Source organism: Tinamus guttatus, unplaced genomic scaffold (assembly GCF_059628265.1).
Source record: "Tinamus guttatus ecotype Peru unplaced genomic scaffold, ASM5962826v1 Tinamus_guttatus_pri_ptg000315l, whole genome shotgun sequence".
NCBI classification, from domain to species: domain Eukaryota; kingdom Metazoa; phylum Chordata; class Aves; order Tinamiformes; family Tinamidae; genus Tinamus; species Tinamus guttatus.
In genome coordinates this window covers 1660319-1688172 of record NW_028288849.1, presented here as the reverse complement: position 1 = coordinate 1688172, position 27854 = coordinate 1660319, and the positions used below count along the sequence as shown (strand labels likewise).

General features: G+C 37.0%; 1 protein-coding gene across 1 annotated transcript in view; it reads right to left on the bottom strand.

Annotated features, from left to right (window-relative positions):
- Positions 1 to 2841: 2841 nt before the first annotated feature.
- The window catches only part of SEMA5A (semaphorin 5A), a 179983-nt gene continuing 154970 nt past the window's right edge, over positions 2842 to 27854 (bottom strand). Inside the window, exons 17-22 of the mRNA XM_088528915.1 lie at positions 22831 to 23049; positions 13361 to 13531; positions 9109 to 9264; positions 6289 to 6336; positions 4289 to 4500; positions 2842 to 2964 (exon numbers count right to left, since the gene is read on the bottom strand). Of these exons, the coding sequence (XP_088385041.1) occupies positions 2845 to 2964; positions 4289 to 4500; positions 6289 to 6336; positions 9109 to 9264; positions 13361 to 13531; positions 22831 to 23049 (926 nt within the window). The 3' untranslated portion in view covers positions 2842 to 2844. The remainder of the gene's footprint in view (positions 2965 to 4288; positions 4501 to 6288; positions 6337 to 9108; positions 9265 to 13360; positions 13532 to 22830; positions 23050 to 27854) is intronic.

Sequence of the window (27854 nt, the reverse complement as noted above, 5' to 3'; positions counted from 1 at the left end):
CCTCAAGCAGCATCTCTGCCCGCAATTTAGAATTGCATAATTCGGGAAGCTAAATGTCAAAAAAAAAAAAAAAAAAAAAAAAAAAAAGACACTTCTCTGACAAGATGGCATGATCTTTAAACGACATCACACTGGAGTTAGTCAAAGAGTTGGAATTCCAGAAGCACTCCTTTGAGAGATGGAAGCGTGAGCAGACTGGGCATCTGCTAACTGCACTTAAGCCTTGTGCGGCCTGTGCAGACTTAACCTAGGGTATTATCACCATATATATAATGTGTCTCTAACATATGAACCAAGCTGTTCAAGGAATGGAAAACAGATAGATGTAAAGATAGGCACACCTCAGAACAACTGAAGAGTTAAAAAATGCTCATTTCAGATAATTTTAATTACAAAAAAAAAGATTAAAATCAAAATACACAGTTTAAATATTTTAAAAATATTGGACTCATAACTAATAGTCTAAGTATAAAATCCAGAAGCCAGACTAATGTGCTTTTAGTACAGTGGCAGAGAGGAATAGTTTTTTCTGCATTTATGTGTGTGAATATACTGGTGTATTCCCTATGTTGTTCTTTTTCTTGGCACTGATAGTAATATAGTTTTTATTTTCTTTATACTTTTTTAAATTTAGAATTTTAACTTTTGGCATGAACAGAGCAATTCAGACACCATGCTGGTTACCATTTGGAGAGTTTTTTCCTTCTCTATCCATGTCACTGACTTTCCTTGCAGAGAAAATTCCCTCTTGCCCAAAGGCAATTGGCAAGATAATCTGATAATTTCTTCCCGGAAAAATAAATCTAATGTACAGTACAACCACAAATTATAGACAATCAGCATTATCATACTTTTTAATATGGATTGGTGTGAGGGGTAGAAGCTCTTTCTTTTGACATAGTTAACATTATCAAGGGTAACTGTTCAGTTGCAAAAATTGGAAAGATGCTCTCAATTACTTTGATAGATGGTAGATGTGTGGTCACTTTGCAGCTTTTCAGAGAACACCCATTTTGCATTCTTCTCATTTTACTGCAAAAGAGAAGTACGAAGCATAGTACCACACTGGGAGCTAACCCCACTCAAAAATGTTACTCACTGCCATAGCTAGATAAGGTGTTTATTTTTAAGTAAATTGCTGGATCACCAAAGTGATACTCTGATGCTGTCTCACATTGTCCGTGTTCCTTGCTACTTATTGCAATTTTTCACATAGTTTGGAATTAGTATAATTTATACATTTTTTTTTCTGCTATTTGCCTACGGTAGCATAACCTAATGATCTGATACAGTGGAAACATTTGCACTGTGCTTCTCCTTGCATACATTCCTGATATTCTGTGGTTATGATCTTTGTACCAAATAAGTTCAAAACCCAAAACATCCAACTCTTTAATCCTTAATATTCATTTTTAATTTCTTCTTATGAGATTCTGAGTGGCAAATGCCACCTTACTAAAAAATATTCTGTAAAATCTGCCCCAAATCTCTGCCCTTACTTTTTAATTTTACATGTGGAATTTCAGTTCCAAAAATAATAATGTTATAAATGAGGATGAAGACTGAGAGAATAAAATGAAATGGTATAAAAATGTGAAGATCCTTTGTGTTTCCTCACCTGCCACTAGGAAAGAAATTAAAACTGATAATTTAAAACGTAACCAGCATTTAAATATTTACATCAATAAGGTCCAACAAGAAATGCACTTAAAATGCCTTAACAATATTCCCTCACAGGCAGATTAATTTGGATCAAACACATTGGTAAGATGAGACAACGATTTGCAAACGCATACGCATTTTCTGATTTTGCTTTGCTTTGTCAAAAACATGTATATGAATCCAAAGCTGGAAAGAGAAAAGCAGTTCCAGAATAATGCCTACATAACCCCAGAAAGCTTGAGGCAGTAGCAAAACATGGTGCAATCACACCTTTCACTGAGCGGCATGACGGGAGTGTTGCAGCAGGCCAGACACGCAGGCTCCGTATGCACATGCTGAGGAGAAGAAGCCTCTGGACCACCATGACTCATCCAAATCTGCATGCTACAGTGACTCTGGCTTCCCAACAACATGCAGAAACATCCCAGTGTGCCTTTCCTGTGTGTCCTCCTTGCCTCTCTGACACTGTCCCATAAAGTAAATCAGGCATAGGCTTTAGGTCACTTGACTCGCAACTGGAAGCCATCTACCCTGAAAGTTTTGTGCTTCACCACAATATCGTATCACTTGTATGTCCTTACTTGTCACACTCTTCACACAGCTGAACGGAGCAAAGAACCCTAGCCTGTATGATTTACAGTCCAGAACATGAACCTGCTACAGGACATCACTGAACAACCAGATTTCGTCTTGACATTTTTCTCAATGCTCTGTGAGCTGGTTTTGGTGGTAGGACTTTCAGTGAGACTCCACAGAGGGCTCCATTGCCAACTCCTGGAAATTATAATGTAATGCCCAAAATAAAGTTAGATTTGCACCCCTGAAGATTGTGCCAGGGGTAACAGATTTTTTTTTCTAAAAGCTTTGAAATCAGCTCGCCCCTTGTTAGAGAAATCTGACTGAATGCTTATGAAACTGAGTGAAGCAATGCCTTCCTCAGGAGGGGTTCAGAAACATGTAGGGGCTAGAGCTGCAACCTGTACTGAAGGCCAACCTGCAATGAAAACATCAGGTCACAAACAGGTGTTTGGGGGTTTTGGCAGCAATGGGACACTGATGGCTTGGATCGTGCTTGAAATGTCTCTGTGCTTCATCTCTGAAGCCTCAATCACATGAGCAGTCATGTAGCACAGGCCTTAGGGACTGGGGAGTTACAGAAGGCCAAGAAAATACACAAGCCCCTTAGTATTCATCATAATTATTGAAATCTGTAAAATAGGCGTTAGAATAAGTCTTTGCAGTAAGATGGGGATTGAAGTATTTATTTCTCTCCTCCAGAATCAGGTTGTTTTTGTTAAATGCCTGAAAAAAAAGGAAGAAAAGAAAATGGAATAAAGGAAAGATAAGATTACATACTACTTTACTAAGCATACTACTTTACTTTAATCTTGTGGCAAATATTTGTGAACTGTAAATCAATCAAAACACATCCAGAAACACCCGTACTTTTGCAAAAACTTGCATTTGTCTGCTCAAAAGTGTTTTACAAAAAGCAATGCTACTCAATAGAATATAGTTATGCATATAGCTTTTCTCCAGTATTATAAGACTCTATATTCTTTTTAACCATATCTATTCAGTTCTTCCATTATTAGAATGATTCAGTCACTGTATTTTTATTAAGAACTTTTTACTGCATCAGTATATATAGGAATATGTAGGAGAAAAGTCTGAAAGTTTTAAGAACTAAAATATCATTTTATAAAATGACTTAGGTATTTAGAGAAAGATTTTTAAAATATAGCTTGCTCTTGCATGGATCCAGAGAAACATTAAGTGGGATTTGAAAAAGCTTTAAGATAGGCACAAACTCCTCCACTGATGACAAAACCTAGGCTTTTCTTACCATTTCTAATAACATTTCTTAAAATGTCTTTAATTAGCAAGAAAAAATGCAGAAACTGAAAACTGGATTCGCTAGGATTTATGAAAAATACTCATTTACAAAAAGCTTAGCAGCTACACAAATAAACTGCATAGTCTGAAGATGCTCAGCCAGGTATTTTTGGGATGCCTGGTCTTAATTTGGTTCAATAGATCTAAAAAGGTGAGCTAGTTAAAAAGGTCACGACGAGAAACAGTATTTTAGGGACAGTGGTTACATAATACAGGTACAATGCCAGTGTCTCAGCTAATGTATATCTGCACTGCTCATTTTTAGACTACTCTGGGTATGAACAGTAGCTGATAATCCGATGCATATTCACCAAATAAAATCTCCCAAATAGACATATCACCATGCTGTGAACTATACATCTATGCCAAAGTAGGACCATCAGTATGTGTCATGATGGTTGTTAATGGCCCTATTTACTTCTTGAACAAGCTGCTAGGGATTATGACTATGAAAACAAGCAAATAGACACTAGCGGCCTGGTTTCTTTCAGAGAACACTGTATAAACTGCACAAAAAACATAACTTCCTCTGTAATAGGGGCTGACCAAGCAAAGGATCTGCAATTATGATACTTCTAGGGAAATCTCCTTTTTTTTTTTTTTTTTTTTTTTTTTGAGTCAGTAAAATCTGACTCCAAATGTCATTGCAGAAAACCAGTTGGTAGAATTTTTGGGAAGCTGTATAATCGTATATGCTGTGTGTGATCGGGCTCCCAAACCCCTTGCTCACCTTGATGGCTTCTACAGAGTCATACTTGTCCAGTTTGTTGATATGGTTGGTGATGCTGGTATTCAAAGGAGCTGGAGACACAGGGTGGATTACGGTTGCGTCGTGGGACTGCTGCTGATAGCGTTGGCAGTAGGTGTAAACAAGCAGGGTAAGAAGGCAACCAAGGATAGAGCTACTTAATCCCACTGCGATCATATGAAACATGTTGAACTCTGCATAGTGGACAGCAGAAGAGAGCCTTAGTTTTAAGTGACAGCAGAAGGTTCAGAAAAAAAAAAGCAAAAAAAAGAAAGGTAGGGTAGTGCTTGACTCAAAAGGAGGATGAGGAAGATTTCCTGAGTTTCTCAGAAATGTCTCAATTTTTAATTCCAACCATTTATCTCTACAGAATCAAATGCATTTTATTTCCTGGGATGGATCATTATGAAACTCTAAGATATCATGCATCTTTCTGAGTAGTAAGACTGAGATTGTTGAAATGTGCTTAACAAAGAATGCAAATAAGATAAATGCTAAATCCTAAGTGTTGGAAAGCTCATTAAAATTTCTTCATGCACACGCTATAATGTGTTATATATATATATTACGTATATAAAGTACATACGTGGTTTATTTTCAGTGAACTACAGCATCTGCTCCTATGATGTATGTGCACTGTGACTTGAAGCAGAACAAAGCAAACCCCCAAGTCTTGGAATCACAGGTCTTGCTTTCCCTGAGACATTTTTAGTATTGTCTTTATCTGGAACACACCCCAGGCCAAAAGGCCTACTTCTTTTCCATCCCCTGCTTTGTCTCACTGACTTTTTATCTTTAAAGCATGGCTGATTTGCTCACTTCTCCAGTCTTCTGATTTTTTTTGTCTATGTAAGGGGAGAGTATGAAAGAAATGGCAGCATTTAAGGGGAAAATGGGGCGAAGAGAAACTCCGTAGGAGTCTCTCTCAGGATGCTTTTAACCACACCAGCCAGAAAGGGTAAGCAATTGAGATTGCAGCAGAGTCCAGACCTGGGACTCTCCCATCTGTTCTTCCCTTAGGAGACACTATGGCAAATTCTATCCACATATGCAAGAAGTAAAACTAAGAAAGCTCACTGCTGCATGAAATTGTAGAAGGACATCTAAAATGAACCCTCTGAAAAGGGTTCAGTATACAAGTGCCAGTTTTGGGACTCAGAGTCTAAGTTAGAACTTTTACATGCCTACTGAGAATTTAGGAACATAAAGGAAGACTTAAGTGAACAGGCACATTGCCCTATTATGTAAAATATCTCTGAAATATCTTTCTATACTTTTACAAATGTTTTCCGCTGTCATGTGGAATGTTTTCAGAATTCCACTTCTAATTAGGAAATCAAATCGCATTACCTTGATAACAATAGGATAATGCATGTCATGTATGCTCTTCATAACCATGCATATCCCTACATTGTCCATAATTAGGTTAAAAATATAGCTTACTTGTGCATGGAAGAATCCTAGAACCGGCCAGAGTTATAATCACAATCACACAGCCTAGGGTGATAGCTCAACACGCACAAAAAAGGTCGTTTTAAAAAATTATCATTTTTGTTCTGATGCAGTCTGATCTATTACTGGGTTAGCAAGATATTCGCTTGGAGTCCTAAAGAGATTTGTGAAATTATTATCCTGGAAAGGGTACTGCAGCTCTACAGCTGTTGATCTGCCCATAACTAGCTTATGATATGAATTTTCTCTTTGAGGAAAAAAAAAAGGGTGACTGGCATAAGGAAAAAGAAGCAAACAAAACCATATAGTAATACATGCTCTTGTCTCAAAAGTTGGCAATGGCAGCTGGATGTTTAATGAGGAATCATTTAGCAACTATATCTTTTTCTAGGCAAGTGAAAATAATAAGAATGTGACATTTAAAATGTGGGATAAAACTACGAGAGTGCAAAAGGTGAAACAAATGGAAACCAGACAGAATCAGTAATTCAACATTTAATACATAGATAGGAGAGAACTTAAAAGCTTACCGCCACATCGTTTCTCTTCTATGCTGCTGGATCGTGCCACTGTTATTTCTAGAAAAATAAGTAAGGTGGTTATGCCATGGAGTTAAAATGTTATAGACAGCTACTAATTTCATTAACAGAATAAGAATTTCAAAAGTTATTCTACTGTGTTTACTCAGAGTCAGAAATACATAAAAAGGATTTTCACTATGTGATGGAATTAACAGGAAGGTCCCAGGACACCCTCAGCTTTCTCAGATTCCCAAGTAATACCAGCAATGTATTTTTCATCCTTGCCTCAAAGGATCTCCGAAATTAAACAGATCATGTGAAAATGAGCATTTTTTTGGGGGGGTAGGAAAAACATGTTGAGAAAGCACTGAATAACTGAATGATAAAATTAATGTAAATTTTATTATTTTGTTCAGAGCTGAAATGGATTCATTACTTCTTGGAGTCACATGTATTGCTAGCAGGAAAAGATAGAATTTAAACATCTTCACAAAAGACGACTGTTAATTTCATAGGTTTTGACAGTAAACTAATAAATTGTGATTCCAGTCTGTGTCCTGACCACTTTTATTTTGGAGGGATTCCGAATAAACATTCCAAAGAAACAAAGTAGCCTTAAGACATGAAGGACAGTAAACAAAATATGAAAATAGCATTTTATAAATCCATGGCATTGTTCACACCTTGAACACTGTGTGCAGTTCTGGTTTTCTCATCTCAAGAATGCCTCTAGCAGAACTAAAGAGAGTTTAGAAAAAGGCAAAAACGATTGTTACAGGTATGCAATGGCTTCTATATGAGAAAAGACAGACAGACATTTTGGACTGAAAAAGGAGCAGTAGATGAAATCTGATACAAAAAAAAAAATTAGTGGCAGGAGAAGCCAGATAGCAGTTGAAGGTATGCTGCTTCTTATAGTACAAAAAATAGGGTCTATTAAATAAAGATATTAAAAGCTAGGACTAAGAAAAGAAAAGGATAAAAAGAAGACATTGTTTTCATTAAATAGAATCCCATTGTCAAAAGATGAAGCAAGAAGATGAAATATATGCAAGAAATTCTAGTTCTTATGAGTGGTTCTGGCATAAAAATTAATCTCTTCTCCAGCTTGAATTTTTTGCTGAAGGATGCCTTAGCATATTACCAGATGTGAAACAAAGCGCTACGACTTTTGCATATCTAGCATACCACAGACTATTTCTGCTAAAGCGAATCACAAAGTTTTACCCTCTTTCAACTACTAAATCAATGCAAACTAATTTCAAAGTAAGGAAGCATCAGGTCTGACAAAATAGACTGATTTAGACTATTACAGATACTTAATGGCTGGGAAACAGTTAATTCACAGCGCAAACAAAAAGTAGAGAGGAATGGATGCAAAGACAGTAAGGATCCAGAAAGTAATGTTGATATGGATTAACTCAAGAAACACAGTAGTAGCAATGATGAGAAAAAGTAATTTTTGCACTGAAAGAAGGCAGGAGGAGGAGGAAACAATGTGAGGGTGGACATGCTAGGCCACTAGCTGAGAGAAGGAGTGAGCTGAATTGGAAGAAGTTGGGAGGGAAAGAACTCTGAGGAACATTATTTAATAGGGGAGTGAACGTGAGCTGGAAGATCCCAAGAAAAAAAAACTACTTTGGCCAAGGTGAGTAGCAAACAAACCAGAAGGCCTAGAGAAGAGGTGGCTGCTGTATATTCCCCTGGCATTCCTCACTTCAGACTCTGCAAACGCATACTTTCCAGAACAAGATGTAGAGCTTATATTGGATTAAGTGGAGCATTTGCAGAATGTGACTATTAACCAAGCTCCTTTGAAACCCTGAGCAAAAGGAGAAAATACAATGTGGGAGTTATTCTTTTCAACCTGAATTCTTTAGCAGTGGTTTTAGAGGAAAATAAAAAAGGTATTCGTGAGATAAAGAACTTATTCCTATTGTCTATGCACCATTCATAAAGGCAGTTTATATTTGCTGATGTCTTTGCAATATTGCACTGTATTGTACAACATTGTCACAGAGAAAAAGATTGCTGTGCTGAGTAAACATAATTTATTTCAAATGATACATGAAAATGTCGATTCTTCAGCCTGTGAATAGGCTACTGTTTTTCTGTAAGTACTCAGATGAAAAGATGATTGCTAACAGCAGTACAATGTGTCAACCTTTCTGTGAATGACTGCTATGATTCAAAGAAAAGAACTCGGGCTTGGGTTTCAACAAATACTGTGGGGTGATGCATGACATGACTGTCCATCAGGCATTTAGTGGTCATGTAGGAGATATGGATCTGCAGCACACCTGACAGCATTTAACTTTCTAATCAGCTATTAATATAAGAGACTCCATGAAATGATTTCATAACTACTGTGCACAGCATCCAGTTCTGTACATGCAGGTCATAAAAAATAGAGGAACGTTTCTATAATATCCCCAGAACCTCAAAAAACAAACGGACACCCTCCCCGCACCTGCCCCCCCCCCGCCCCCAAAAAAATAGAATAGGATAAAATAAAATAAATAAAATAAAATAAAACAAATTAGTTCTCCTAACTGTCTATTATCAGCTCTGCACCTTTTTATTAAGTAGAGTGGAAGGACCTGGGGAATGCTGTTATACTGAGTAATGAAATTCCCAACAGATCTTCATGAAGAGACTGCATCCAGCAACATCTGCTCTAAAGAACACACCAGAAAAAAGGTTGAGAAAAGGCAAATTCTATTTAAATTCTTGGCTCTCTGCACAGTGCAGCATGAGGAGATAATCAGCCCTGTTACTGAAATGTTCTGAAATATATCCCTTGTGGTTGATGGAGAATCTGGCTCTCACCTGGTATGAAGTTAGAGCTGAAAGCACAGGCTCGCGTCTCTGTGGTGTTCCCAGAGCACTGGCTGCCCACAGGGAAGAGGATAGCGCACTGGCGAACGCGGAACTGAGCTCCGGACGCGTCACACTCAGACCACTCGGACCAGTCCGACCAGCTGTCTGCAGGGAGCAGAGAGAGACACAGGCAGTGGTATTAAATGCATCAAGCAAACGGAGTGAGAGTGAATCATAGAATGCTTAAGGTTGGAAGGGACCTCTAGAGGTCATCTAGTCCAATCCTACTGCACACGCAGGGTCACCTAGAGCACGTGGCACAGGGTGGCATCCAAGCAGGTTTTGAAGATCTCCAGAGAAGGAGACTCCACAGTCTCTGGGCAGTCTGTTCCAGTGCTCTGTCACCCTCACTATTAAGAAGTTTTTCCTTAAGTTCCTGTGGAACTTTTGCTGTCTCAGTTTGTGGCCATTACCTCTAGCTCTGTTGGTGGCCACCACTGAAAAGAGGCCAGCACCTCCTCACTGCCTCCCTTGAGGTACTTATAGACACTGATTAGATCCCCTCTCAGCCTTCTCTTCTCCAGGCTGAACAGGCCCAGCTCCCTCAGTCTCTCCTCATAGGGCAGATGCTCCAGGCCCCTGATCATCCTTGTAGCCCTGTGCTGGACTCTCTCCACATCCCTCTTGTACTGTGGGGCCCAGAACTGGACACAATACTCCAGATGTGGCCTCATCAGGGCTGAGTAGAGGGGCAGGATCACCTCCCTCGACCTGCTGGAGACGCTCTTTTTGACTGTGCCAGGGGGCCTAGCCCTTAGCTTCTGCAAAGCAACCAGGGACAGTTAGTAACATAAAGAGCTATAGAAATATGTATGCCCACTCTAAGAGAGGATGTTTGTTCAACTAAAAAAAAAAAAAAAAGTATGTTTCTTTCCTTTTCTTTCCTTTCATTCTGTTCTGTTTCCTAGCTGTAGATAGAGAAGGCTACTTTATACCTTAGATGGGATCTTGTTCTTTTCCTTCTGCCATGTATGGTTCATTAACAGTTTCTATCATTTCTTTGGATTTCTTCCATTGCCTATGTAGATTTGATTAAGACATTTCTAATTCATACCAGGCAATGTCTTTGTGATCTCAGAACACTTAAGTGAATTGACCCAAATGCCATAAGATGCTGTGAGCTTGCGGAAGTCACCTTTCTTACAATTCAATCACGAAACAAAACAAAACAAACAAAAACATTGGCCTAATTTGTTTCAAGTTAGATTGGCAAACACTTAAATTTGTGAATAATTTGAAAGCTCACAAAACTTTTATGCATTTATTTATGAATTGGTTGGCATATCAGAAGAGTCTTGCCCTACTTGGGCCTCTTAATATATGGCACAGATCTAGCACACATGGTTTGTATTTGCACTTTAATTTCTCCATAACTTTACAGGAAAAGGCTAAAACTAAACCTCAGACTAAGTGGATTACAACAAGAATATTCTAGACTTCAATTTTGAAAAATGTCAAGCAGCAAATGCTTTCTGTGACAGTGTTAGCCATTGACTTCCTAATTAATACCATGGTAAAAAGAAATGGATGGGGCAGATTGAAACAGCTTCAGCACGGAAAGTCTCCAGCAGTGGTCCAAGGACCATTTCCTCCCGCGCTGGAATCCCAGGTGCATGGCATGGGTAGTCAGTGGGTCGCTACCTGTACCTTTATGAAGAGGTCAACCCCATGCCTCCTGTATGCACTTAAATAGACTCAGTTATTCTGTCTCTTTCCTTTGATCTCTTTATCTTTGAGGTATCCAAGCCTGTCTTGAACTCCATGCAGATTCCTCACACCATTTTCTGCTTTCCACCTCATTAAGGCTCCTCTCAACTTGCTCCTGATTTCTCTGCAAAAGTCACGAGGACAGAAAAGAGAGGAAGGACTGGAAAGGTGCTTAACCTGGCACTACCTTTCATCTTTAACACTGCAAAGTTTACTTGGATGTCTTGCCTTCTGCCTTCAGCATTTTGTCTAGGCTTTGAAGTCAGTAAGTCAAGCAGATCCTTTGGGTGAAGAAGGTACCTTGGAAATATCAGGCCACCAGTCTATAAGATCATAAATTTCTTTCATGCAGAACCAGAGCATATTTTCTAAATGCTCAACTGCTTTATCCTTTATTTCCATGTGTGAGCTAGAAGTTCAAGGACAGAGTATATTTCTCCCCCTCATGGAAATTACTTTAAAAAATAAAATATTGCTTTACTCAGGATATTACAGACAGATTATTACAGACAGAATTTTGACAGATTAGGCATACTGATTAACAGTGTATAAACACTACTGATCAATAGTGCAGCTATTTCATTCATACTAATGGGGCTTTCTTCAGATAAAACAAAACAAAACAAAACAAACAAGCAAAAGAACCCACAAAAACATACAGTGATACAGCTCTTAAAATGAAGGATAAAAAAAAATGATGTATGGTGAAGCCACAGGCCAATAACCACGTTTCAGCACACACTTTCAGCTGGTTTTGTTATTAGCCCTTCATATCCTCAAAATTCCACAGCATAAGAACTTTTCAAATTTTAGCTTTTTTTCCAATTTTGTTTTTGTCAAAAAAGCACTATTTCAAATGCCAAGAAAATTATGCTCTTTCCATAACTTAATAAATCTTTTAAATAGTTTCTATTTTTTCATGTATATTTATGTGTTATTTGGCAGTTTCTAGTTTCACTGATATACCTTTCTTGTACCAAAAATCTCGTTCAAACAGCAAATGTCAACAATGGTATTTCCAGATCTACAGTAGCAGGTCATGATCCTCACCACAGTAAAATGCCTCTGCAAGGATGCAGGAATTAGTCCAACCTCAACCTTGTGTAGCACTGGGGTCATTTTTGTCTCCTACCAATGTGAAATAAGGGCAGTGAAGCAGCTTTTGCAAATGAACCCAGGGCTTCATTCTCACAGCTAGTTGTTAGATGGGTTATTTCAAAAACATGTGGTAAATTTTCAGTGAGGCTGAAAGATAAATAAGATACCACAGATGTGTAAAAAGTGTGTTTCACTCTGAAAGTGCATTGCTTTACAAAAATATTTACCTGCCTGAAATAAAATGAAACCAACTTCCCCATTTGCTGCAAAACTTGGTTAATAAGTAGGTTGAAATAAGATGTAGAATTACGTGTGCATTTTTGTAAATTGTCATTTCTAGAAAAATGTTTATAGAAAATAAATGCAGAAGAGAAGTAGCTATAATGCTAGTAAAATGAACATTCCAGTTTTGACCTTTAAACAAGTTTCTAAGTATCCCAAGTCAGCTAAATAACTTCTATGCATAAATATACACTATTTGGTTTGAACAGTCAAGCCATCGATTTGTATCTTCTTTTTCTAAACCCAATTCAGCATGTTATACTTGTTTTAATTTTGACAAAGTAGGTACTTCTGCTGCAAGACATGCAGCATTTGGAAAAGGAAATTAAGTAAAATTGCAGTTCTGTGCAGGTAATAGGATCCAGAAATTCACACAAATGGAGCAAGTGCTTTCCTGTACTTGACCTCATCATACAAGCAGAAAACTTTTGCCATGCAGTTTAGCAACCTTCTGTGAAGCAAGTAATATAATGTGATGACAGAACTACTTGCAGGCACTTCCTTTTACTGTTGTCTATAACCTGATGATAAGCAATAAATGAAAACAAACTTTCCCAGTGTCTTTTCACTCATGATTTTACCTTCTTTTTTATGTTTTTACTCGCTACTTCTGACTTTAATTTCCCCAGAAGTTTTATTCCTTTTATAATTCTCAAAAGCCAAGTTACAAAGTCATGATCTGTTATATAACTAGTAAGAGAGCTGAGACGTTTCATTTGCTAAGCACTTTAGAGTCCTTTAAAAGATAATTCTCTGTTCCTTAACATCTGAAGTTCAATAGCATATTTTGCAAAGATCATTTCTGTTGGTTTTATATGAAAAGCAGCTTAAGCAAGGGTTCATACAAGACAATATACACTTGAAAGAGTGATACTCGTACTGTACATGCCTCAGCAACTTGTTTGCTGGGGATGAGGTGGTGTCCAGGAGGCAATATTCTTCTCTTAATGAATCCCTTGTGAGTGTAGCATAGAAGAGCTCAGTATACATTTAATAAAGGAGAAAGATAATTTGCTAACTAAACAATAGATTAAAGAGAAAGAAAAAGTTGCAGTATTGTAAATGCCTCATTTTGCACAACAGGAACAGCAAAGCCGTTTTTTTTTTGTCATACCTGGACATGGTTGTGTGTTGCACAGTGCTTCTTCAGTATGGAGACCGAGACAAATATCTCCCCCGTATGCAGGAGCAGGGTTTGTGCACGAGCGGGTTCTCATGTAATGCCCTCCTCCACAAGTTGCTGAGCACTTGGACCAAGATGACCAACAAGACCAGCTTCCATCAACTGGAAAGACACAGGATGTCACATTGCTGCAGGTTGACGTGGAAAAAGATAATACAATCCAGTCTGCCTTTCTCATATTCTGTGGATATAATTCATAGCCTTTTAGCTCCCACCTACCAGAGGCCTATGAATTGAATCAATCCACACAAGTAAATTTAAATTTTTATGAAGCCATTGGTATACTGCGAAGTCTAACATTTTTGCTCATCCGGATGACATACCTTCAGAGGGACAGCATAATAGTATTCATGTTAATGTCCAAAAATGTTTTCCTTTTTTTTTTTCTCTCCTTCATGAGCAAAAAAATACCAGAACGTATTTAGCCAAAGTATAATAAGCCCCAAATAAATTTGCATTTATAAATAAAATTTAATCCAATAATATATAAGAGAATCTGAGTAAAGTCAATTTTATTTCCCAAACCCAGGTGAGATTGCCTTGGCTCCACAATCTGTTTCAATTGGTCCATAAAAGTTGTCGGGTTTGATGGGCCAATACAATGTTACAATTGTAACTCATCTCCAGTTATAGCAGAATGATGCCTGTTCAAAACAGCAATAGAAGGATGATCAAAAGGAGTTGTCGCTGTAAGCTCCAAACACAGCTTGTTGAAGAAACTCCAAGATTTTTCTCACTATTATTTACTGCTTCAGGTTAGCCAAATTGTTTTGCAGTTGTGGTTTGAGTTTTCATAAAGTTTTTCTGAAACTTGGAATGGATTTTACAGGAGTCCTATTTGTTGAACAGCTTTTGATACTTAGCCAACAGACATGATGCTATTGAGAGTTTGCCTTGTAGCCTGCACTTGACGGACTCTCTTGCAGCATCTAGCTGTTTTCTAGACAATATTTCTGGTAGGTAAGGCCATATTGCAGTATATCTGCCACAGGTTTCCAATATGCAGCCGCATAACAAAGTCAGATCTATTTCTTCCAAATGTATAACATGTACTCCAAAGACTCTCAGTATTTGCATTTTCTTTCACTAATAATAAAAAACTGTCAAATATTCAAATCCTATAGAAAAAGGATTCCTTTTCAAATCTCTATTTAATGTGTTAAAACTTTCCCTCTCAATACTTAAATAAAAAGTAATTTTTACTTGTCTACATGTCTGCAATTTATAACAAACAATATAGAGTGCGTAATTAAGCTGACGCTGGCAGATTAGGGAAAAAAAAAAGTACAAAGAAACCGTCCATGCAGTATTTGCACTAAAATGATCTCAGAGGCATTGTAAAATGTTAACGAATATCATTGTTGTTTAGATGGCATTGTATATCACATATGAATCTAGTGAATCAAGGAGAATAATATCTATTGAAATATTGTAATTGTTAAAAACTGAGTTAGGAGGTGATTATTTTGATATTAAAATCTATATGTGCGCTTAAGCATGTAATTTCAGATCCAGTATATCCTCATATCTCCATGTGCAAATCAAGCAGATAACTTATTGGTGTATACCTAAGGTTATTAGCTACCTAGTCCTGAAAGTGAAATTGTTGAATAACTGATATTTTATTTTGTATAGTTTTTACAGTATTATTCTATAAATCAAGAAGCCATAAAGTTGGCATTTCCTTGCCGAGAACGTTAATCGTAATAACTGTAAGAAAAAAAGATATCTGGCTTTTGAAGCCTGACTGGACAGAGAGGATTCGAGGAACTTTTGGTGCCATATTCAAAGGATCTAATCTTAAATAAATTATCTCCAGTATTGAGAAACAAATTATTGTTATCCTTTTTTCCAGGATAGATTCACTTAAAACCCAGCCGAGTCATCTAGCTATACAAATACATGAGGTTTACACCCATGGTAAACAAGACTGCATCTCGGTGCAGTGTCTGACTCATTCCCTTATTGACATAACCACCAGAAACAAATACCATGACTATTTGCCTGAAAGGATTCTATTAATTTAGTATTACAGAAGGTGAGAAAGTCATAGTTTATTTGTCTTCAGTGCAGATAAAAATAAAACCTGTAATCCTCAAGACATGGTATCTCTTATCCAAATTTGCATTCCTTTCATTTTTTATTTTTTGCAATGATATCAAATAAAAGCAGAAACTGTTATCTAACTCTTCAATTCATGGGATATGAGATCAGCTTCTAAAACATCCTTCCTTCCTCTCTCCTTTCCTTCCTTTACACCTTCAAGAGGCAGAATAACAGCCTAAGATTGAGAGGATTGACAGATGATACTCTGTCTTATTTGCTGAGACAGTGACCTCCAACACTTCTGCTTATTTATCAGTGGACTTATTTTAATTGAAAGGATTCAAAATACGCTTGCATTTCATATGGACATATGAAATGTCCACAGGTAACCAAGAACAGAGACCTAAAAATCCCAATTTCACATTACGTCCCACAAATACGGGTATCGTGGCTATGCATTTGGATGTAAAGGGAGAAAGGGGTCGGTGAGGGAGATGGGAAAGGACAGATATAATGTAATAAAGACCGTTATTCATAGTTGAGCTAGATGGTACAATGATAAATGTTTTTCTTACTGACTATGTAGTGATAGACTGCCATTCTAAACCTCTAGGCCTCCCAAAGACCAACGTAACTATCTCTTTTATTTGTCCCCAGAACTTTTTCTTTCCAACAAAGGAGGATAATAAAGCATCACCACAGTTAAAGATGATCAAAGGAGTGGGTATTTACTACGTGAGTTTTTATAAAACCTAAACAGAACTCTGTCGTGTCTTTCATCTTTCTTTAAAGTTGCTTAGCAACACAGCACTATCTGTTTTGAACTTTTCTTTTTCTTTTTTTTTTTTTTTCCTCATTTTGTCATGGACTCCTTAATGTTATTTCTGCTTCGTATAGGAAGAAAAATAAAGAGCAGCTAGTAAAGCTGCAGTCACTACAGTTTTTTACATAATACTTTTTTCAAGCTGTTGGACAAAAAAAAGTAGCTAAAGTATTTCCACAATGAAAGTTACAGTCTTTAAGTTTCCTGGCAATTCCTGAGGTGGGTCCCTTTTCGAAGAAGGCCCCATTGGCAAGCAGGCTGCTTGCAAACAGTGCTTTTTCCTTTGTGGTGTCTTCCCAAACAAGCCAATTTTTGCCTTTCTGCCTGTTCTTCTGGATAATAAATATTTAACCACAAAAATGAAAAAAAAAAAAAAAAAAAAAAAAACATGGGGAGGAGAATGCTTTGGGAGAAACCACGTATAGGAACAAGATCTCCTGGGGACGTGATAAAACATCCACACTACTGGAGAATTTACAAGAGACTCTTAATTTAACTGGATACCGTGCTACACACTTTGGGATTTAATAGAAGAAGGAGAAAAATGTGGACAGACATAGTCATGTCCCTTGCTTTCATGAAAGCAGAGATAAGACATGACTGAAGGCTTTCTCATATACTGCCCTGTCTGATTTCAAATGTGCATATAGGATTCTAATATTTATTTTGTTTGTTTTTTGTTTTGTTCTGTTTTTTTTGTTGTTGTTGTTTTGTTTTTTTTTGGTGCGTACCTTTAGGTTTATAACTTTTCATGTTTTGACAGTAGCAAAAGAGAATAAATAATACTGAGAGAGATCAGAGTCTTTTCTATTTGCAGGCAAGAATACAAATAGAGGGGCAGTAGTCCTCTACATTCCCAGGGGATGAGTCAAAGTAAAATCTTGTTGGGCAACTTTTAGCCCTACCACAGTGCAGCTGCTTTCTAGACCCCCTGAGATCACCCCCTTGCACACCACTTAGCCTACTGCTCTTCCCTGCTCCAGTGGGACATCGCTGCATATTTTTTCACTGTGGGAAAGTGCAATTTTTACATGCAAATTTGAAAGTTTTGTTTCTGTGATGCTATAGTTTTATTAATAAAAATAATGTTGGATATACGGCTAAGTCAATCCAGTGCACTGAAGAAACACAGAAAGCAAACTAATGCTTCTTGTGAAATCAGAGCAAGAACTGAGTCTGTAACAGAGGCATCTAAGCTAGCTGGAGTCAAAAAAGAGCAACAACTACTTCCAAAGGGCAGTTCAGCTCTGTCTTCACTCGCTATATAAGAAACTTAGAGAGATCAATGCAACTTAGAGAGATGGTAGTGCAATGGGTAGTGATTTCAAGAGCTTCAGAGACAAGCTTTTTTGACACATTAGTATTTTTTCCCCCTGATTTAGGACATTACTGCAAAACAAGTTTGGTTCATTTCTTTAAATATAATTATGCTTTCTCATGGCCAATTATGACTGCAAGTAAAGAAAAATGGAAGAAAAAATAGTAAACAGCAATAAAGAAATCAGCAAGTAATAACTGGCTCCAGGAGTTGCATAAATAACTTAGTCTTTCAGAATGCTTTCTGATATTTGAAACGCTCTTCATTGCTATTAACATATTTACCAATATGTGGATGCCTGCAGCTATCTGAGTTTTTCTCAGCCAAAATGTCAGAAACAAACCAAACTAAAACTATTAAAAAATTGCAACTAGTTGAAGCCTCAAACAAAATAGCACATTTTGAAATCAAAGGTAGAAACTGTCCTTTTTCTCTGAGCCAGCAATACAATCTGAGAAGAGAAAACAGAAACTCATTAACAGATGATCATGTAGATATGCTTTAACTCCTAATTAAGTTACTTCAGCAAGGGCCTCTATGTGCAAAAGCATAAAAGAAAAGGAGTAAAAGAAAAAAAAAAAAAAAAGAAAGTAACAAGAAACAAGACATAACAAAAGCTAAGAAAATGCTATCTTTTGTTCCAGTGTGAGCCAGGAGAGAATTCCTTTGATTTGGTTATTAACATATTCAAGAAAACAAGTCTTTCAGTTAGTAAATTATTGTTTGTTTTTCTTAAATTAACAGAATTTATCATTCAAACACTACTTCGCTTTATCATGTATTTCTTATCACCATGGAAATATCCCACAAACTCCAATCCAATCTCCAATAATGACTCACTACCCAGATGAAAATATTAGAAAACCTTATTATATAGAGATTCCTTTCTTCTCATATTGACCACATACTAATTACTGATACAACAACAAAAAGCAACATCAGCGAATGTTCACAAATCTTCTCTTTAGTCCCTGAGACTGGTCAGTGTTTGACAGTTCAACTCTATTCACTGCATCTGAATCCTCTTTGGCATTAATCACAAAAGGACCGTATTCTGAACTTTCAGCCATTTGTTAGCAGCTGAAAAAGTAAAGTATGCATGCATGGTACTGCTAGAATGTAAAGGAAGATAAGGGTAGATTCTTGCAAATTGTCTTCCTGGTAGATACAGTAATATGTGGTTTCTCAGATTCTTTTTGCTCTGCAAAGTTTCACTGATCTTACCAAAGCACTTAGCCAAAAAAGGTAAGACTCCTTTTCTTTTCTTTCTTAATTATTACAGGATCTAAAAAGAGGAGTTGTTGTCTAATAGATTCAAATAGGAGTCGAGACTCTTATGACCTTAAGACAATCTGTCTTTTCTCCCAGGTAACTTCCCTAGATAACCTCCCTGTACATTGTTTGAAGCATCTCTAAGCAGTGCTGGTGGGACAAGCACATGAATCCAACCTCACGGAATACTCTGTACCAGGAAAAACCCTGTTGCTGGCACAGAGACCAGTTGCCACAGAAGAGCATACCCATACTACCAAATTCTCCTCTTTGAAGCATTTGGCCCCATGAAGACCAATCTTGTCTTACACTAACTCCCAAACTACTTTTGTAGATTATTTGGGAGAGTGCTAGCTAGCCCTAGCCAAAATTGTATGAGGCATCACTCTAAAACTTGTTCAGTAGAGACAGATCATATTCTCTGGCCTCAGTTCAATTTCTAGAAAATTTCTGGCACTGTTCAATTTATAGTTATATATTCAGCCTTCAAATATAATAGTGAAAAGTAATCTGTTCGGTGGTTCCTACCAACCCACACTTTAATGGATCATTTACTTTGCTAAGAGCAGGAAAAGTCTTATCATTTCTCTCTTATCCCCTAGACTGCAGAAAGATTTAAAAGCAGCTGCCTAAGTCAGGTTCTAGACAGCTTTGGTATTTTTTGTAATTTATGGTATCCTGCAGTATATTTAACAATACGTTACTGGGTATTAATAAGCTCATTTAAAACTAAGGCACAAGACACCCAGACAAGAGTCTTGTACAGTTGGTGATTGCTACCCTGACTTTTTCATTGCAACAGTCCTTCAGAGAACTCCGTATCTGCCAAAAGGCACTGAGCCCAACTTCAATGATTGAGAAACATAAAGTCCTACTGACTTTCAGCAGGACTTAAGAACTGTTGAACATATATCCCTATTAATCATCTTTTCCAACAAGTTAAATTACAAGGGTTTTATCCTCTCTGATAACAGATGTAGCATTAGGCAGTCAGTAGAAGAGCTGAACAAACAGAACCTGAGATTGTGTTTACTAACAGAAATGTTTCTTTACAGATGCCATCTCACGCCTTCTTACTGACATGAATAATGGCTAATAATTACTGGACAGTAACAAAGTGGTTCTGTACAAGCAGGGAGCATGTGAAACTGTGCTTATGTCAAGGGAGCTCAGATATATCTTACAAAGCATTTTTTTTAACTGCATATTTATTTCTAGTACTACAGTCTGTACATCAGGGTTGAGGTGAGACTAAAAGTTCCTCAAATGCCTTACATGCTCAGTCTACATCTTGTTTACTTGGATGGGCAAGAATCGACTGAACACAGTCCCTGTTTTTATATCTATGCCCACAGTGTCAAGAAGGGATTGAAACATTTATTCCTACTTAGTCGCTACATGGCCATCTGCTTTGTCTGTCGAGTAAGTCAGATCAAAGGCTCCTTACCCATATCTTCACTTTTCAGCAAAGAATGCGGGAATCTACCTCAGACTGTCTACAACACATGAATTTCAACCTAATGGTTCTCCATTTTTATCCACCCATTTAACTTTCTGGGATTAGGATCTAGAAAATGAAAGATTTCAACAAGAGAAAAACAACAAAAAACAAAGCTACACCTGCCACTTTCACTGTTTTTCTCTTCAAATTTATCTGAGATCTGACTTATATTTCACTTCAATTACTGACAGATGATAGATCTGTGGCTGAAGATCTTTGTGATTACTTGAAGGTTACATCTAAATACTTCATCCAAACTGTACAGCTTTATTCAAATCAAAATTGCACTAAAAAAAGAAATTTGTCTCTTAAGAAAAGTATTAAATATATCCTTGCTTGATTCAAGAACACTTTGTTCTAACCAATCTTGAAAAATTTCTTCAAATGCAGGAACAGCTGAATTGCAAATCACTTGGAAACAGAGCACAACTTCAAGTTCTATTTTACTATTTTGTGCTTTTAGTTTAGGGTGTTGGCTTATTTGGACAACATATTATACTTCCATATTCCAGCTATGTCTTTTACCAGTTTCCTTCTAAAATGTAACAGGGTACTAGTTACAGAAGTACCTGACATCACTCTGAAAACTTTAAAAACTATAAAAAAATCCAGCACAGCATTTGATTTAAGAATCAATAGCAAGGGAAAACAAGAAGTCTGGACCCATTTTAGAGAAGTTGTTACAGCATGCAACAGGGCTGTGCAAATGTGTGAAGATTTGAGTCACTATCAAATGTTGTTTCTCCTTGCTTTCATCTGTCTCTCACATGACTTGGTGTAGACAACATGTTCACTCTCTACTTATCAAAACATATTATTGAGGTTCAACTTAAGCAGAAAGCATGCTTTTGAAGGAACTACATACTCTTGAAAGGGAAACTGTGCCTCCTGGACAGAGTTCCAACTTGGTTTCTGATGTAGAGAAAGGAAAGCTCTTGTCAAAGGGCTCAGAAAGCTTAGAGAATGCATCTAAATGATAAAACTGGGCAAAATACCAAAAAAAGATCAATTTAAACTCATAAGTACATAGATATGTGTATATATGTTTGTGTTTTTATGACATTAACCATATAGATGTGTGTATGCGTGTTTGTGTATTTTCTACACTAAACCTTCATGTTCATACCACAATCCCACAAGCTGAACCTTCAATAATATACACAGTACTGCTAATGCATGCACAATCAATAGGATTAAAGATGTATGAAAATATTTCTATATTATCTATTGATTTTTACATACTGATTACTTACTGATACAGTATTGAGTCAGTCATTATTTTTCTCCTCTACTGTTCTCAATTACTTTCTACACCTTGCATTCTCCCTTCGTATTTTAATTACACTTTCTTTTCCTCATGTGTTCTCTTGTATCCTTCTTCTTTCTTCTTCTACAAAGCATTCTGCAAGGTTCAAAAAACTTTGAACTTGCATGTCTGCTTTAGGAAGGGTGAGAGGTGACTAGAACCAAGTTGTGTTTTTCCCAAATGCCAAAGATAGCTCAACGGTTTATAACTCAAAGTGGTTTCTTGAAAACATGTGTCTTGGCATTTTTTTTTTTTTTGTAGCATCATAAACCACCTGTTAGTGAAGGAGAAACTCATGATTCCAAGAATAACCTTAACCTCACAGTCTATTTGAGATACCAGCTATTCTGGTGTTTTGTCCAGAACCTTATTTCTTATTTGCTGGAGACTTTATGCTCACAAGTTGGCAAGAATTTAATTTAGCAGCCTCAGCAACCATTGTGATGAAAATTATATTTTCCATTTAAATAAAGACTAGACGAGTGTTCTTATAGCTTTTATTTTCCTTCTTATGGGCTTATTTTTTAAAAGTTACATTTTTATAATCAAATTATCTCAAATGAAAGAAGACATAGCTACATTTATGTTGTTGCCGATAAAATGACTGACATTACGTCGGCATCTTGCCCAAATCCAGTTACGTAAATAATAAATGCAACTAGCTGTCAGGATTCCAGTTGATATTAACACATTACTAAGAAAGCTTAAGAAAATCCCTCTTGCTAGAAGCCAAATCATATGATTTCTTGAAAAGACAACAACAAAAAAGAGACATTTCCATTTAATACTTACCCTTAATCATTCATGCCTGAGATGAATACTAAACTTAAAAATATTTATGCAACATAAAATATAAGAGGTTTCATTGCTATAAGCAATTACCATGACTGGGTTTCCTAATATAGCAAATGATCATTGAGATTTCTGTGTAGACTCTTGGCAAGCTCAGTTGAAACGGGCTAATTTGTTTCCTTGGAAATAAAAAAGGCCAGCAAATTCATCTTCCTGTGCTATAGCTTATTTAAAAACAAACAAACAAATTGAGCAACCAAGTAAATAAAACTATTGCAAGATCCAGCTTTGAAAATAAGTCCAATTATCTTCATATCCTTCTCCCACTTCAGTTGACTCTTACCTGGACAAGGCAAAATGTTGCATTCTTGGTACTCCAGAGATGGGCCGAGGCAAGGAAGTCCCCCATACTTGGGCTCGGGATTGCTGCAGACCCGTTTGCGGTTCCGTATTCCTCTGCTGCAGTCACGACTGCACTGAGACCATGGAGACCATGGTGACCAGGCACCATTGATAGTATGAGCAGAGTATCGTCCAGAACGCAGGAAATCTCCTGACAACCCTAATAAATAATGATTGAGAAAACAATATTGAATTAAAATAGTATCTCCCCCCCAAAACAATCTTTTCCTCTTCAAGTTTGCTGGTAGGCTATTAATAATAAGAGGACAAGGAGCATCACATCCTTTAATCTCACAATCCAAATTCTAGTTTTGTCTCTGCTATAATGGAAATTTAATAACCACTCATTTGCTCACTTCACTGCAGAGAAGAGTGGGATCCAACTCCTTCCTTCAAGTTCTACAGCTGCATTGGAATAATAACAAGTGAACTTCAGGCAATTTATGCCATTCAAGGATGATAAAAAATACCTATCCCCTACCCAGTAATTGACATCAGCAGATCTCCAAATACATTATATAGGTATGGTTTGAAGAGTAAGAAACAGGCATAGCACTGAGCCACCTAGGGTCAATTCATGGAGTCAGTGACAGATGCAGATGCAGTTGTTGTGCTCAAACTTGGGTAAGTCTCCTAGAAAGGAAGGACCTGTGTTTGTCAATACCCAAAATCCTGTTCATAGCATACGTCCAATACGCCTTGATGTAGCCCCAGGTCAAGTTCTTCTAACATTCTGCAGCTAAGATGAGAATCTTGGTCATTCTTGAGCTTGGTTCTGTATGGCAACAAATGTCCTCAACTACACGCAGCCCAACTCTTGACCTGCAGAATTATCTCTACACATCAGGGATACGATTGGGATTTCCTGTTGTTGCCAAAGCAGTTCCCATTCATAAGGGTTATTATGACATGCACATTTGGTAATAAGAAATGTTGAGATTTATGAGGAAACAGTGAAAGAGCAATATTAAAATGTCTAGAAATTGGTAAAACCTTTCAGTGGATATATTGGTAACGATTTTCCTCTGATGAACTAGATTCTATTGCACACTCATGTTATAAGCAGCATTTCAAGAAACACGACACAGATTAATATCCAAAATGGGACAGACTGCAGAGATAGAGTCTGGAAATTAGAATACTGGTCTAATTTATAACTCTGTAAAAGCTTTTTTTTTTTTTTTTTTTTTTTTTGCAAGTTTCTGCAGTGTTGGTCACAAATGTCCAGTTTCCGTGTGCAGTGAGATGTGAGACCAAAACAAATATAGTATCTCAATACCAGAATTTGAAATCACTGTATTTTAGCTATTAAATTAAAAGCAATGCAAATACAAACCTGTTCTTAACCACACTGGTTTATCAGGCCTCCTCTAAATGAAACACTGCAGCTTGCATCTCTTTGTATCAGTATTACAATGTTCTGAAGGCACTTTGGCAGGACCGAATAGGATAGGTTTTTCAGTGCTAAGGTAATCTTATTTGTCATAATTATATTAGACTTCTTGCAATATGAAGTGGGGGGAAGGGGAAGGAATCTTCAGTAGAAAACCTCTGAAGAATTTTAGCTCCAAATCATCTCAAACAAGAACATTCTATCAAATCTTTTTAGTACATAGTTTGGTCAGCAGCAATTGTTCCCTTGTGTTTTCTTTCTAAGGCATTAAAAATTTATTACAGGTAGCAGCCTTTCCACAGCTTTACAGCAATTGATATTGTGTTCATAGAGGGATTTATAGAATTTTCTCTTCTAAATTGGAATACTGAAGAAATATTGAAAACAAAAGCAGAAATGTAAAATCGTTGACCCTAAATCTCTACCTAGAGGCCACCACCTTTACCAACTGTACTCAGAAGTTACCTACAACTTATTGTAAAAGGGGAGATAGAAGAGAAAGATTCTAGACCCATTTTCCAAATTATTCTGGAAATCTTTCTTTAGCATTATAGCAATTTTTGCTGGGCCCCTGATATATGGGGAGAGCACTGGAATCCTTCAAATAAAGTAGAATGAACCTATAAAAGGGACTCCTACTTTTCTCATAAAATTGCTGCATTCTTGCTGCCATTTCATCCACTTGTTTGAGCCTGTAGAGGTCCAACATCTAACTCCAAGAACAGAAAATGGATTGTGCCAGTCATATGAGAAGAACATTAAACCTTCTGTATTTCTCTGTGTACTCAAGGTGAACATCTCTGATCAGCAGAAAATGCAAGGGACAGTACCCTCAGCTTGGTAAAAGCAAAATTCTGTTGCTAAAAATGCCATCTAAACTCTTCTTACACTAGGTTCATCATTTGAACTTGTTAAACTAAATGGTAGAAAGTCTATAGTCAAGTTAAAGCCCCGTGAATTAATATAATGTACGATATGCATTTTTAGCTTCCCAACAAGCTTGATTTTAGTTGTTTGGATGTTGCACTCACTTTACTAATTGCAGTACTCTGAGGTTGGAAAAAGGAATGTAATGGCTTCATTCCAGTAGGATTTTAGACAGGCATTTGTGCTTCCCTAAAGCAAAACTTTCAACAAGTGAAGACAAGTACTACAAAAGTTCAGTAAAAATTCACACAGATTTTATGGTCCAAAGAACCATCAGCTTCTAAGACAGAAGTACAGAGATATGAATAGACATTTAAATGAAAGATTTTACCCTCATTTTAAGTGCTTACTCGTTCTTCACTGTGGAAAAGGGCACACAGAATTTTGCATGGCTTCACTGCTGACTTCCTTTTTCTAGCAGTTGGCAACAGCAAGGTTGTATAATGAATGAAGTTTCCCTATTTAATCTACATAATTCTGACCTAAGCTGAGATGATGTGACAATGTCTAAACTATTTTGTAATACTTCTTTGGTCTTTTAATTCCACTATAAAATAACCTTGTTTGGAAATGTTAATGTGAAAGTCCCCTGTCTTGGCTTGTAATGGAGAAAAATCTGCCTTAGACTTGATTGACCTGATTCTTCTTAAAAATTGCAACATTCCTTGATGAGTTCTATTTTTTTACACTCAGTAAAACACTCTTCTTACATGTCTTACGTTAAAAGCTAAACTACCAATAAAGCTCTCACACATATAATAATTCTCTGGTCTAGTCTCTAGCTAAGGAACACAGCTTCAGATAAGAGAGGGGTAGAAATGATACCTGATATTACTTGACTGATTTACGTCTTAGGTCCTTATGAATAAAATTCAATCAATCAGTCTAAATTAGTGACTATGAGGAAAAGATAATCCAGAGCCAAGATTTAAGTATCCTAAATCATTTCTAAATGACTGTTTAATACAGCAGACAACAGGATAAGCAAAGACTGTTTTCTGAAGATACTGATGGTATCACTGAAGTGTAAGCTTTGCAAACCTACACAGTAAAATTTATGTGGCATTATGAAAGGACAAATACTAAGGCAATGTAAAGATGACATATTTAAAAGGCTGGCAGTTTGGAAGGGGAAGATTTCCATGTTATCATGAGAACTTTATTTCTTGTATCTAGCTTTTCTTTGTTTATGTGCTTAATCCCAAAGTTCCACTGAAGAATTTTGGTTTGTCAAACTCATTTTTTTCACCAAATTCAGATTTAACTTTAACAATTCATTTTGTTCTTATCTCAGACTAACTCAACTTAGCTCCAGTAGGACAGGACAAGAGATAACATGTCAGCATGTATTCGTCCCCACTGCAGAATATTATAGATGTTTTGTTCTCAGCTACATACTTAATGTGCTATAGATTTCCTGTGGGTAACATTGGCTTTATTTTATACTAGAATTTAAGACAAAATTAAAACTCAAATTTAAAAGAACATATTTTTTAAGTTAGGTATAGTGAAAGTAGTAACAAATTGGAACCTAAATCCAGTCTTCCAAGTACGTTTTTCTGTGTCTTTTGAAAAAGGAGGGTAAATTAGTATGTTTGGCGCTTTACATACTTAACATGCTTTATAAGCACATATTAAAGGCCATGGTGACACAATTTCTAGATTGTTCTAATCTTAGACTGTATGGACATTCATGTTAAGTTGTGCCTACAAAATCTCTCTCCATTTATTTCATATGCCTGTCCCTTCCTCAGTTGAGCACTACATAAAAATTCAAATGCAGACATAAAAAAGAATTTCTTTGTCTTTCTATTCAAATTAGTCAGAGAATCATGATTACAGTGTGCAAAAGCTACTGCTTGGTTGATCAAGAGAACTGCTTCCAGTAGAAATCTTACCATATTCAATAGTCCAAGGTTTTTTGGCAAGTTCTACCTCTAGGCTCACAATCCAAAGAAAGTATAGTTTCCTACTGTCTGACAGTGAAACATATTTCTGCTTAAAAAAGCATGACTATAGTTGTAAAGAGGGAGATTATGAGAAATGAGAAAATTACTAATCGCTATCCCAGGCAAAGAACAGAACTGATCTTTGCAGAAGACATTGGTAATGAGGTACGTCAAGCACTCTCAGTAGCATTAATCTTTCAACAAAAGCTAACGAATCGTAATGGTTCAACATGAAGATAATGAAAAGAATCTTTCGTGGTATCCAGGCTCTGGTGAGGTAGAAGTAAATTATGATGTTTCCCTGCTGTCTTTCCAGAAATCATGAGATCCCATTCTCATGAGATCCTTCTGTTCTTAAAGCTATAGCTATACTACCTGGGAGTCGAGGATGAGCGAGTTGAGAGCTTGTGGGTAAGGATTAGAGGGCAGGCTAATGTGGGAGACACTGTGGTGGGTGTCTGCTACAGTCCACCTGACCAAGACGAGGAGGTCGATGAGGCCTTCTATAGGCAGCTGGATGTTGCCTCACGGTCACAGGCCCTGGTTCTCATGGGGGACTTCAACTACCCCGACATCAACTGGGAGGACAACACAGCCAGGCATAAGCAGTCCTGGAGGTTCCTGCAGAGCGTCGACGATAACTTTTTGACGCAGGTTGTGGAGGAGTCGACGAGGAGAGGTGGGCTACTGGACCTC